Raw genomic sequence first — 14,594 nt, 5'->3', positions numbered from 1 at the left:
TAAAACTACAGTCATTATCTCAGGACCAGCAGTAGTCTGACCAGTAGTTAAAACTACAGTCATTGTCTCAGGACCAGCAGTAGTCTGACCAGTAGTTAAAACTACAGTCATTGTCTCAGGACCAGCAGTAGTCTGACCAGTAGTTAAAACTACAGTCATTGTCTCAGGACCAGCAGTAGTCTGACCAGTAGTTAAAACTACAGTCATTGTCTCAGGACCAGCAGTAGTCTGACCAGTAGTTAAAACTACAGTCATTGTCTCAGGACCAGCACTAGTCTGACCAGTAGTCAAAACTACAGTCATTGTCTCAGGACCAGCAGTAGTCTGACCAGTAGTTAAAACTACAGTCATTGTCTTAGGACCAGCAGTAGTCTAACCAGAAGTTAAAACTACAGTCATTGTCTCAGGACCAGCACTAGTCTGACCAGTAGTCAAAACTACAGTCATTGTCTCAGGACCAGCAGTAGTCAAAACTACAGTCATTGTCTCAGGACCAGCAGTAGTCTGACCAGTAGTTAAAACTACAGTCATTGTCTTAGGACCAGCAGTAGTCTAACCAGAAGTTAAAACTACAGTCATTGTCTCAGGACCAGCACTACTCTGACCGGTAGTTAAAACTACAGTCATTGTCTCAGCACCAGCAGTAGATTGGATCTTTGTTGCCTCCTCCCTGGTCTGCTGATGATCTGGTCAGACCAGCATTACGAATTGGCCATTCAAAGTGTTTCTCATTGTCACCTGCGGGGTATGTTTTTGATGGAAACACCATGGACATGCTGGCTTTATTCCCCATGACGTTGGAATGTTTAGTTGTTGACATGAACTTGACAGGCTAGTGGTTTTAGTTGCAGCTAAAGTTGGAATGTTTAGTTGTTGACATGAACTTGACTGACTAGTGGTTTTAGTTGCAGCTAAAGTTGGAATGTTTAGTTGTTGACATGAACTTGACTGGCTAGTGGTTTTAGTTGCAGCTAAAGTTGGAATGTTTAGTTGTTGACATGAACTTGACTGGCTAGTGGATTTAGTTGCAGCTAAAGTTGAATGTTTAGTTGTTGACATGAACTTGACTGGCTAGTGGTTTTAGTTGCAGCTAAAGTTGGAATGTTTAGTTGTTGACATGAACTTGACTGGCTAGTGGTTTTAGTTGCAGCTAAAGTTGGAATGTTTAGTTGTTGACATGAACTTGACTGACTAGTGGTTTTAGTTGCAGCTAAAGTTGAATGTTTAGTTGTTGACATGAACTTGACTGGCTAGTGGTTTTAGTTGCAGCTAAAGTTGAATGTTTAGTTGTTGACATGAACTTGACTGGCTAGTGGTTTTAGTTGCAGCTAAAGTTGAATGTTTAGTTGTTGACATGAACTTGACTGGCTAGTGGTTTTAGTTGCAGCTAAAGTTGAATGTTTAGTTGTTGACATGAACTTGACTGGCTAGTGGTTTTAGTTGCAGCTAAAGTTGAATGTTTAGTTGTTGACATGAACTTGACTGGCTAGTGGTTTTAGTTGCAGCTAAAGTTGGAATGTTTAGTTGTTGACATGAACTTGACTGGCTAGTGGTTTTAGTTGCAGCTAAAGTTGGAATGTTTAGTTGTTGACATGAACTTGACTGGCTAGTGGATTTAGTTGCAGCTAAAGTTGAATGTTTAGTTGTTGACATGAACTTGACTGGCTAGTGGTTTTAGTTGCAGCTAAAGTTGGAATGTTTAGTTGTTGACATGAACTTGACTGGCTAGTGGTTTTAGTTGCAGCTAAAGTTGGAATGTTTAGTTGTTGACATGAACTTGACTGACTAGTGGTTTTAGTTGCAGCTAAAGTTGAATGTTTAGTTGTTGACATGAACTTGACTGGCTAGTGGTTTTAGTTGCAGCTAAAGTTGAATGTTTAGTTGTTGACATGAACTTGACTGGCTAGTGGTTTTAGTTGCAGCTAAAGTTGAATGTTTAGTTGTTGACATGAACTTGACTGGCTAGTGGTTTTAGTTGCAGCTAAAGTTGAATGTTTAGTTGTTGACATGAACTTGACTGGCTAGTGGTTTTAGTTGCAGCTAAAGTTGAATGTTTAGTTGTTGACATGAACTTGACTGGCTAGTGGTTTTAGTTGCAGCTAAAGTTGGAATGTTTAGTTGTTGACATGAACTTGACTGGCTAGTGGTTTTAGTTGCAGCTAAAGTTGAATGTTTAGTTGTTGACATGAACTTGACTGGCTAGTGGTTTTAGTTGCAGCTAAAGTTGAATGTTTAGTTGTTGACATGAACTTGACTGGCTAGTGGTTTTAGTTGCAGCTAAAGTTGAATGTTTAGTTGTTGACATGAACTTGACTGGCTAGTGGTTTTAGTTGCAGCTAAAGCCGACTGTGATCACGTCTGCACAGGCTTGATACAACAATGTTCCTTTTCTTACTCTGCTTTGATGCACTCTTTGTGGATTCATTTCTGTAGCAAAATGCGGATGAAAGGGTTGAGATGTGATGTCTTTTTAGGCGCACAAACTCGCCCTGCATCTGATCTTTGTGCAAGACACTTTTGTCTGGGGATGAAATATTTACTTCACTCAAATCAAATACATTTTTCTTTTTTTTTACATTCTCTCAATAATGATCCCACACACACATGTGGACTGTTCATATAATTGTGAAGATTAGAATACTTGCTATATCTAATAAGTAACATTCTGTAAAAAAGACTCTAGTTTTCCACTCCCAGAATTAGGACATTTGCTTAAATCTTATTAATATGCCACCTGTCAATCAGCAAAATGTGTTTTGGACAAAAGCGCTTACAAGCTTGCCAAAAAAAAAGGTCATCCATTTTCAAAAGTATATGCAGGACATTTAGGTTGATTGGTGTTTGGTATCACACTAAATGGATTGTTATGTTTCAGGCTCACCTTGTGAGAGGCTCACGTAAGTCCTCACTCAAGCACGACTCTGAGGAGGTAAGTTATCTGCCAGCTACATCAGCTTTGTTCATTGCACAACACAAATATACAATACAACTCTTCCACTTCTCATGCAATACCCAAATTGGAGCCTTGCGTATTTGCCGATACAGGTATCGATACAATACAATGTCAGCACGAATCATACATACATTAATTATGAGTCAAACAGAGAACAATGGTAGGTGTGACAAATATTAACCTATTTATTATTACCCATGTGGAATGGACTTACACTGTCTTTAATATTAATTAGAGAGCTTATGTTTTTTTGGTGACATCTAGTGGGCACGATGATTTATGAAGATAGACTCATAACTTCAATGATGATTTATGAAGATAGACTCATAACTTCAATGATGATTTATGAAGATAGACTCATAACTTCAATGATGATTTATGAAGATAGACTCATAACTTCAATGATGATTTATGAAGATAGACTCATAACTTCAATGATGATTTATGAAGATAGACTCATAACTTCAATGATGATTTATGAAGATAGACTCATAACTTCAATGATGATTTATGAAGATAGACTCATAACTTCAATGATGATTTATGAAGATAGACTCATGACTTCAATGATGATTTATGAAGATAGACTCATGACTTCAATGATGATTTATGAAGATAGACTCATAGGTTGTTACTGGATATTTTCTTGGCGACTTAAACTAAGTAATATTATTTCATACCTTTTTATATTGACAAATGTTGAGATTTAAGCTGCAATGTTGTTCAGTTAAGTACACGTATGTAGTCTATAGCCTACCATGTTTACCTTTTGTGAATGATTTCACTAAAATACAAGACCAACCTTGGCCTTACCCAACAGGGACAAGACATGAATACAACGATGGGAACTTGTTGAATTAGGTCCTGACGTTGAGCAACTCAAACATAACCTTGAAACAACATGCTTTTTGATGACCTTTATTCAATAAGTCAGGTTGTGACGATGATTTGACATTGAAATGTGGTCATTTCTACAACACAAATACAAGGTTACAACACAATTCATCCTCTGATCATATTACAGAAAAGAGCAGTGCGGATCATTCACAACCTTGGTTATTTAGAACATACTCATAATCTGTTTATGCAATCAAAGTTGCTCAAATTTGATGACCTTGTTAAATATAATACATTAATAATCTTATATTAAGCATTTAACAAATTATTTCCGCCTCATCTACAATGTTTTTTTATAAGACGAGTGCAGGCTCATAACTTGAGAGGCTTTGGATATTTCTCATTGCCGAGAGCTCAAACCACTCGTAAACGTTTTTGTGTGTCTGTATGCGGAGTAAAACTATGGAACAAACTGGACTTACAACACAAGCAATGCCAAACTATTAATGGATTTAAACTATTATACAAACATGGGGTCTATAGAGATGAGGGTCTTTAATTTGACCTGCTGTTGTACTCTTGTCTCAAAGTGTTAACATGTGCTCAATGTTTCCTATGTTGTCTATTACTATTGTTGGTATATTCATTATTCCTACATTGTTGATACAGTGTAATAATGATTGTTACCTGTAGTAATGCCACTATGATACAACATGTGTATTATAATCCTTGAAGAAAGTAAGAGTGAAAGTCATGTGAATAATCACTGAATGGAGAACTGGGGGTGGGATTAAATAAGATATCTTCTTCCCACTCCCTTTCAGGCAAAACTGGACAATCATGCATTACATAATATACATTACCTTTTGCACTATCAATGTATATTATTACGTGTAAATAAATGGAAAAAAAAGAAGAATGAAACAACATGCTTTTTGACGGTTTATTAAATGTTAGGTTGTGACGTTGATTTGACATTGACATTTAGTCATTTACCAAGCAACAACTTTGTCTCAATTTACAAGTACAACTATTTTGCAAGGTTGTTTGTAAGTCAGATTTAAAGGACATGTATGTCAAATGAAGGTTGTATCAATGTCTTGTGGGGACCTGGCTGTGCATAAATGAATACGCTGTAGGACAACTTATATCAGAGCTCTTAAATCAGCCATTTTACATGCAAGCCAATACAATCAGAAGATATTACTATATGTTTTAGCTAGTTATGGACAGCCCTTCTTAAAAACATGAACATAGAGTCCACATGCACGGTTTCAAGAACAACTCCTACACATAAAAGCCAACATCAGCATTTGGCTAGAATTGTAAAGATTCCTGATTGCCTCTTGTCCATCTCTCCTTCTTTCAGTGCATTTATTTCAATGTCTATTGAAGTATGCGTCACATAAAAGTGCCCACTTAAGTGGATGCCAGCATACATGCTCTGAGGCCCAAAGGGGTCGTTTCTGTGAGATGTTTCAATTGGACATGTTATTTCTTGACAAACAAAGCAGCACATGGCAGGAATGTGATAGATAGAAGCAACAGGACAGGGACTTCCAAACCTTCTCTATATCCTTTCTTAAACTGTGCTAGTCTTCAGCGGTTCTTTCACCTCCTTTTCCTGCAACCAAATGTTTTTTCATTGATTTATTATTTTAAATTGCCAGTAGGATTTGCGCATGTACGAAAGCACAGTCAAAGCTGTGGTTATGTCCACAAGCGCTTGCACTACGTCGGCCTTAGTCAGCCCAACCTACAAGTTGTGTTGCAGCGTCAAATCTTTTTCTCATGTACTTTAGCATCTAGAAGGGTGGCAGCACTGTCTCACTTTCATACTTGCTTGGCTTGTGTAATGAAAAAGTAGCTTGGCCTGTTATTGAAGTAGTAGAATGCTTGAAAAAGGAGATTGGATTATCGTCATCACCACGATGCAACCAATCTCAGGGCTGTACGCTAAGCTTTTTCACTACAAGCATCGGTGCTACTAAATGAAAAAATGATGGAGCACAGAAAGAAGTTAAAGACAACATACATATAAAGACAATCAATCAATCAATCAATCAATCTTTATTTATATAGCCCTAAATCACAAGTGTCTCAAAGGGCTGCACAAGCCACAAAGACATCCTCGGTACAAAGCCCAATGCCATCATGCGGCCTATTGTAACCCCCAATCAAACACAGAAAACATCCCTAAACTGTGTAGGGCTGAGCAATATGGATCAAAACTCATATACAATATGTATCCAAATATTTGTACGTAAGGTGAAGTTAAACCCAAATATGTGTGTCGAGTTGTTTTATTGAAACAAATACTTCACATTCGTAACTTTTTTGAAATGTTCAATTTTCATGTGTGGATAAACAGTATTAAAAAGGTTCATATTATGTACATTTCACACACTAACATGTAGTGGTCATAGATGATGTTGTACACACCCTCTTCAGGCCACTTTTATTCAACTGTGTCTTCTCCCCGTCATCCATGTTGTCGTTCCATATGGAGTTTACTGATAGATATACAGACCTTTTCCACAAAATGAGAATATCATGACAAACACCTACTCTTCACTTCTTGTTTCCTTTCAGAAACCGAAGAAGCCACCTCCACCTTCAAAAAGCATAGGTAAGGATGTTTGTATTCTGGACCTAAGACGTACCGTTGTGTTAGAGAAGGGACAAAGACACCGGTCGCTCTTAAAGGGGAACTGCACATTGGAGCTTTTTTGCCCATCATTCACAATCTCTACATGAGACAAAACCACCTTACATTCCCTTTTCTCTGCATTCTACTTTCTGCAAAATGATTAACAAGGTACTTAATCACAAGTCTTTTAAAATGCTTCACAAACTAACAACATCCGGGCAAGGAAAAACTAAAAATACACCAATTAGGGAACAATAAGAAACCTTGAGAAAGGGTGGAGGGTCACTATCTACACCCATGAGTGATGGGCTGCCATGGATGTGGAGTGGATATAATCATCATTGAATTGTTCTATTGATAGATCATGTCCACCGGGAAGCCAACAGGCAGTCTTAGGGGGATCTTCTTGTGGGCTCAGTCAGAGTGGTCCCCCTCTGCAGCAAAACTTGGGTCAGCTAGCACTGAACCTAGACTGGTACCTTTCCAGAATTGATCTGTGCCCCCCTGGTATCTTAGAAGGGGGACAGACTAGAAAATCCTCTGGTGTAAAAAGGGCATCTAAAAGTCCAAACAAAGGTTGTACTATACAGGTGATATGCATGAACTTTTCCTGTCTCAACAAGGCAATACAGAAGCAGCTCAAGCTCATTTGTATTTTTATTCACCAAAGTTTTTAGCAGCTAGTAGTTTGTGGTCAAAGGAGCAGTGTGAGCAAGGCACTATGTCACAACAAAAGTAGTTCCTTACAATAAAAATGTTGTATTACGGCATGTAAATGGAGTGTTGTTGCCTTCTTATTCATGTTGTTTCCAGTGCTTCTGAGGCGGAATAGATGAATACCAATGACCTACAATTTTCTACAAATGGTTGACGTGTGTTCTTGTTTCACACAGATTGTGGAGGATAATCAGCAACATTTTTAAGTGTAAACATTTGATTATTTAACACAACTTACCTTTTAGTTAGTTAGAAAATATAATGAACTCTTAGTTGCTTGTATTCTGACACGTGACTTCTTCCCGGATGTGGTGGTCAACCAAGCCAAGATGGCTAAGCACGCAAAGGGCCCGGCTCTTTCTGCAAAAAGCAGATAGCAGCAACAATTCCAACAATGCAATGGAATAGATCCCTATACGTTATTAAAAAAAGATTTGTGGAGTGATGTCAAGGATTATCTGTCGGTGGAGTTCCCAGACATATTGAACCATCTTGTCATTCTACACAAGAAGACAGATGGAAAGACATGGAGGTCTACAACTTGTTAGTGTGTGTCTGGGGGAAGGACATTGGATTTAAGACTCGAAATCATGGATGTTTTTTGCTCGGGTAAGGTTGCATTTCATGATTCAACTTTGTGTCTCGCGTCCACGTAAACAGTAGCACCAGACAGCTCCACACCAGTGACTGCATATCTATTTAACAATTAATCAATCATTGCTATATTTGATTTGTATCCTGTTGTGCTCCCACACGTTTATGTACAAAATAAGAAGGGAGACATAGAAATACTTTTCCTGACAAAGTATCATTGACTCTGACTTTCTAGTTTCTGTTCAAAATTAAAATACAATTAATATCAAGATAATACTTCAATGGGAAATACTAAACAAGTAAAGTATTTTAAAAACATCTCAAACAAATCTTTAACCAAGTGATCGCTGCAAACTAGTGTGAACTTAGACTTAGTTCCCTTGTAGATAGACTTTTGTCCCACAATGGGGAAATGACAGTTGCAGTGCAGGTTTTTACATACAGTAACAGAAGTAAAACGTAATGAAAAACAAAACAATAGTCATAAACACTACATATTGTTCACTAATATGTATAGATAGAAGATACAATACAACAAAACACACTGGAGTGTACGCCACTTGTGCGCTGCTGGACCACCACACATACTCAATGGGACGTCCTTAAAATGCAAGCACTTACCAATAAAGGATTGAACGTGCCATTATTAGTTCCAAAACAAATCCATAGATGTTTTAACATTGCAGTGGTTTCACGATATACATCTTGGACCAGGAGACAAGACATGAAGTTCTCTTAAGTGTGCTTTGTGCCAAGTAGTTGTGTCAGAGTGGTGCTGCTCCACTGGGTGGCACTCACTGCAGTCCTATGTCACAGTGGAAACTGGCTGTACCACATAGACATGGTCAACAAAACCAAATCTGATCCAATGTCACAGTGGAAACGGGCTGTACCACATAGACATGGTCAACAAAACCAAATCTGATCCAATGTCACAGTTGAAACTGGCTGTACCACATAGACATGGTCAACAAAACCAAATCTGACCTTTGGGATCCAGACATAAGGCCAACGGGTAATGATGATCAAGGATTTTGGATCTTACGGTAGTTTGTTGACATAGCTTTCCTCCATTTGTGCATATTTTAATTTTTCTGTTGACATATATGATTATTTATACTCTTAACTAACAGCGGCTTCTGTAGTTTTGCATTAAACAACTGCGTAAGTTCTGTCCGGTTACTCCAACTTCCTCCAAGCTCCAAAGACATGCACTTGTGGATAGGCTGATTGGAAACCCTAAATTGGCCATTGTGTGTGAATGTGAGAGGGAAATGGATGGATGGTAGACGAAAGTGAAGAACACCTGTACAAAAACCAGGGTGGGGCCATTGAACAGTATCTACATTGTGTCCTGAGCCCAAGTCCATGCCTTTGAAGGCAGCTGGGGTCAAGGAAGTGTACCTTCCCTGAGCATGGTGCATAATGAGTATTTTAGTGTGAGTGCACCTTCCCTGAGCATGGTGCATAATGAGTATTTTAGTGTAAGTGTACCTTCCCTGAGCATGGTGCATAATGAGTATTTTAGTGTGAGTGTACCTTCCCTGAGCATGGTGCATAATGAGTATTTTAGTGTGAGTGCACCTTCCCTGAGCATGGTGCATAATGAGTATTTTAGTGTGAGTGTACCTTCCCTGAGCATGGTGCATAATGAGTATTTTAGTGTGAGTGCACCTTCCCTGAGCATGGTGCATAATGAGTATTTTAGTGTAAGTGTACCTTCCCTGAGCATGGTGCATAATGAGTATTTTAGTGTGAGTGCACCTTCCCTGAGCATGGTGCATAATGAGTATTTTAGTGTGAGTGCACCTTCCCTGAGCATGGTGCATAATGAGTATTTTAGTGTAAGTGTACCTTCCCTGAGCATGGTGCATAATGAGTATTTTAGTGTAAGTGTACCTTCCCTGAGCATGGTGCATAATGAGTATTTTAGTGTAAGTGTACCTTCCCTGAGCATGGTGCATAATGAGTATTTTAGTGTGAGTGTACCTTCCCTGAGCATGGTGCATAATGAGTATTTTAGTGTAAGTGTACCTTCCCTGAGCATGGTGCATAATGAGTATTTTAGTGTGAGTGCACTTTCCCTGAGCATGGTGCATAATGAGTATTTTAGTGTGAGTGCACCTTCCCTGAGCATGGTGCATAATGAGTATTTTAGTGTAAGTGTACCTTCCCTGAGCATGGTGCATAATGAGTATTTTAGTGTAAGTGTACCTTCCCTGAGCATGGTGCATAATGAGTATTTTAGTGTGAGTGTACCTTCCCTGAGCATGGTGCATAATGAGTATTTTAGTGTAAGTGTACCTTCCCTGAGCATGGTGCATAATGAGTATTTTAGTGTAAGTGTACCTTCCCTGAGCATGGTGCATAATGAGTATTTTAGTGTAAGTGTACCTTCCCTGAGCATGGTGCATAATGAGTATTTTAGTGTGAGTGTACCTTCCCTGAGCATGGTGCATAATGAGTATTTTAGTGTAAGTGTACCTTCCCTGAGCATGGTGCATAATGAGTATTTTAGTGTGAGTGTACCTTCCCTGAGCATGGTGCATAATGAGTATTTTAGTGTAAGTGTACCTTCCCTGAGCATGGTGCATAATGAGTATTTATTTTAGTGTGAGTGTACCTTCCCTGAGCATGGTGCATAATGAGTATTTTAGTGTGAGTGCACCTTCCTGTTTGCTTCCTCATTTTCAATATTTCTTCATGTTCTACTTGGTGATTGTGAGCACAACACAAGCTGTCTTGTTAGTGCTGGGAATTGTTGGTCTTTCATCTCTGCCAATGTGCTTGTCTTTATTTTGCTGTCAGAACAACCTCTGCTCATGATTCCTTTGCAGCTCTCAAACCAGAAGTTCCCAGCGCCGACAAAAAGCCACATATCAGGCCAGAGGACAAAGGTAGACATTTCTCTCTTACTTCCTCCCATATGCAGCACTTTAGGAAGTTATTAACATGGGCAGCGATACATCAAGATATGTGTGGACTGTGGCACCAATTATAGAATGTTGCACTGCTTGCGGACATCATTAGGATGAAAAATGATTAGGTCTGGTACTAAAACAAATGTATGCATAGACGATTAAATCAAAGTAAACAAACCATGCAAGGTATTCCCAATTTGCTCGAGAAATGAGAAACGCTAATCTGAAATGAAAATGTGTGAGAGCAAGTGTTCAGAAACATCAAATAGCATATTTCATCAGGGAAATACTTCTGAGCACTTAGAAAAGCAAACATGCCATCAAAAATCACAGAAGAAATGGAAACTATATCAAATGAGCTTCACTTACCAACTGAATATAAAATATACCCTTGATGTACAAACCCCGTTTCCATATGAGTTGGGAAATTGTGTTAGATGTACCGTATTTTTCGGAGTATAAGTGGCAGTTTTTTTCATAGTTTGGCCGGGGGTGCGACTTATACTCAGGAGCGACTTATGTGTGAAATTATTAACACATTAGCATAAAATATCAAATAATATTATTGATGCCATTGACATAAGAGACTAGACGTATAAGATTTCATGGGATTTAGTGACAGATTGTATAGCATGTTCTATATGTTCTAGTTATTTGAATGACTCTTACCATAATATGTTACGTTAACATACCAGTTGGTTATTTATGCCTCATATAACGTACACTTATTCAGCCTGTTTATTTATTTTAAATTGCCTTTCAAATGTCTATTCTTGCTGTTGGCTTTTATCAAATACATTTCCCCAAAAAATTGCGACTTTTACTCCAGTGCGACTTATATATGTTTTTTCCCGGTGCAACTTATATTCCGGAGCGATTTATACTCCGAAAAATACGGTAAATATAAACGGAATACAATGATTTGCAAATCATTTTCAAGCCATATTCAGTTGAATATGCTACAAAGACAACATATTTGATGTTCAAACTCATAAACTTTATTTATTTTTTTGCAAATAATAATAACTTAGAATTTCATGGCTGCAACACGTGCCAAAGTAGTTGGGAAAGGGCATGTTCACCACTGTGTTACATCACCTTTCCTTTTAACAACACTCAATAAACAATTGGGAACTGAGGAAACTAATTGTTGAAGCTTTGAAAGTGGAATTCTTTCCCATTCTTGTTTTATGTAGAGCTTCAGTCGTTCAACAGTCCGGGGTCTCCGCTGTCGTATTTTACGCTTCATAATGCGCCACACATTTTCCATGGGAGACAGGTCTGGACTGCAGGCGGGCCAGGAAAGTACCCGCACTCTTTTTTTACGAAGCCACGCTGTTGTAACACGTGCTGAATGTGGCTTGGCATTGTCTTGCTGAAATAAGCAGGGGCGTCCATGAAAAAGACGGCGCTTAGATGGCAGCGTATGTTGTTCCAAAACCTTCATGTGCCTTTCAGCATTAATGGTGCCTTCACAGATGTGTAAGTTACCCATGCCTTGGGCACTAATACACCCCCATACCATCACACATGCTGGCTTTTCAACTTTGCGTCGATAACAGTCTGGATGGTTCGCTTCCCCTTTGGTCCGGATGATACGATGTTGAATATTTCCAAAAACAATTTGAAATGTGGACTCATCAGACCACAGAACACTTTTCCACTTTGTATGAGTCCATCTTAGATGATCTCGGGCCCAGAGAAGTTTCTGGGTGTTGTTGATAAATGGCTTTGGCTTTGCATAGTAGAGCTTTAACTTGCACTTACAGATGTAGCGACCAACTGTATTTAGTGACAGTGGTTTTCTGAAGTGTTCCTGAGCCCATGTGGTGATATCCTTTAGAGATTGATGTCGCTTTTTGATACAGTGCCGTCTGAGGGATGGAAGGTCACGGTCATTCAATGTTGGTTTCCGGCCATGCCGCTTACGTGGAGTGATTTCTCCACATTCTCTCAACCTTTTGATGATATTATGGAGCGTAGATGTTGAAATCCCTACATTTCTTGCAATTGCACTTTGAGAAACGTTGTTCTTAAACTGTTTGACTATTTGCTCACGCAGTTGTGGACAAAGGGGTGTACCTCGCCACATCCTTTCTTGTGAATGACTGAGCATTTCATGGAATATACTTTTATACCCAATCATGGCACCCACCTGTTCCCAATTAGCCTGCACACCTGTGGGATGTTCCAAATAAGTGTTTGATGAGCATTCCTCAACTTTATCAGTATTTATTGCCACCTTTCCCAACTTCTTTGTCACGTGTTGCTGCCATCAAATTCTAAAGTTAATGATTATTTGCAAACAAAAAATGTTAATTAGTTTGAACATCAAATATGTTGTCTTTGTAGCATATTCAACTGAATATGGCTTGAAAAGGATTTGCAAATCATTGTATTCCGTTTATATTTACATCTAACACAATTTCCCAACTCATATGGAAACGGAGTTTGTATTACTGCAGACCTTCCAGAATTTCAAAATCCAAGCTTGCTGCACATGACAAATACCAGAAGACTCTAAAGTCCAGCTTGTTGGCCCACAACATCCTACACAGGATGACACTAGACCTGGTTGGCCCACAGTATCCTACACAGGTTTACACTAGACCTTGTTGGCCCACAACATCCTACACATGATGACTACAAGACCTTGTTGGCCCACAGCATCCTACACATGATGACTACAAGACCTTGTTGGCTCACAACATCCTACACAGGATGACTACAAGACCTTGTTGGCCCACAACATCCTACACAGGATGACTACAAGACCTTGTTGGCCCACAACATCCTACACAGGATGACTACAAGACCTTGTTGGCCCACAGCATCCTACACAGGATGACTACAAGACCTTGTTGGCCCACAGCATCCTACACAGAATGACCACAATACCCTGTTGGCTCACAACATCCTACACAGGTTTACACTAGACCTTGTTGGCTCACAGCATCCTACACAGGATGACTACAAGACATTGTTGGCCCACAGCATCCTACACAGGATGACACTAGACCTTGTTGGCCCACAACATCCTACACAGGATGAGACTACAAGACATTGTTGTCCCACACCATCCTACACAGGATGACACTAGACCTTGTTGGCCCACAGCATCCTACACAGAATGACCACAATACCCTGTTGGCTCACAACATCCTACACAGGTTTACACTAGACCTTGTTGGCTCACAGCATCCTACACAGGATGACACTAGACCTTGTTGGCCCACAACATCCTACACAGGATGAGACTACAAGACATTGTTGGCCCACACCATCCTACACAGGATGACACTAGACCTTGTTGGCCCACAGCATCCTACACATGATGACTACAAGACCTTGTTGGCCCACAGCATCCTACACAGGATGACTACAAGACCTTGTTGGCCCACAACATCCTACACAGGATGACTACAAGACCTTGTTGGCCCACAACATCCTACACATGATGACTAGAAGACCTTGTTGGCTCACAGCATCCTACACAGGATGACTACAAGACCTTGTTGGCCCACAGCATCCTACACAGGATGACTACAAGACCTTGTTGGCCCACAGCATCCTACACAGGATGACTAGAAGACCTTGTTGGCTCACAACTTCCTACACAGGATGACTACAAGACCTTGTTGGCCCACAACATCCTACACAGGATGACTACAAGACCTTGTTGACTCACAGCATCCTACACGATGACTACAAGACCTTGTTGGCCCACAGCATCCTACACAGGATGACTACAAGACCTTGTTGGCTCACAGCATCCTACACAGGATGACACTAGACCTTGTTGGCTCACAACATCCTACACAGGATGACACTAGACCCTGTTGGCTCACAGCATCCTACACAGGATGACTACAAGACCTTGTTGGCTCACAGCATCCTACACAGGTTTATACTAGACCTTGTT

The 14,594-nt window shown here is 39.7% G+C and overlaps 1 protein-coding gene across 6 annotated transcripts in view; it reads left to right on the top strand.

The window, feature by feature from the left end:
* The window catches only part of cd2ap (CD2-associated protein), a 105,232-nt gene that overhangs the window by 58,645 nt on the left and 31,993 nt on the right, over positions 1 to 14,594 (top strand). For 5 of the 6 annotated variants that reach the window (XM_072911937.1, XM_072911936.1, XM_061924416.2 and 2 more), the window contains 3 exons: positions 2,876 to 2,929; positions 6,383 to 6,419; positions 10,589 to 10,648. In XM_072911937.1, coding sequence (XP_072768038.1) covers positions 2,876 to 2,929; positions 6,383 to 6,419; positions 10,589 to 10,648 — 151 coding nt within the window. The remainder of the gene's footprint in view (positions 1 to 2,875; positions 2,930 to 6,382; positions 6,420 to 10,588; positions 10,649 to 14,594) is intronic. The other variant, XM_072911938.1, reaches the window with a different exon arrangement.

This window comes from Nerophis lumbriciformis, linkage group LG29 (assembly GCF_033978685.3).
Source record: "Nerophis lumbriciformis linkage group LG29, RoL_Nlum_v2.1, whole genome shotgun sequence".
NCBI lineage: Eukaryota > Metazoa > Chordata > Actinopteri > Syngnathiformes > Syngnathidae > Nerophis > Nerophis lumbriciformis.
The sequence above is the reverse complement of the archived record's forward strand: the minus strand, read 5'-3'. Positions and strand labels throughout refer to the sequence as shown.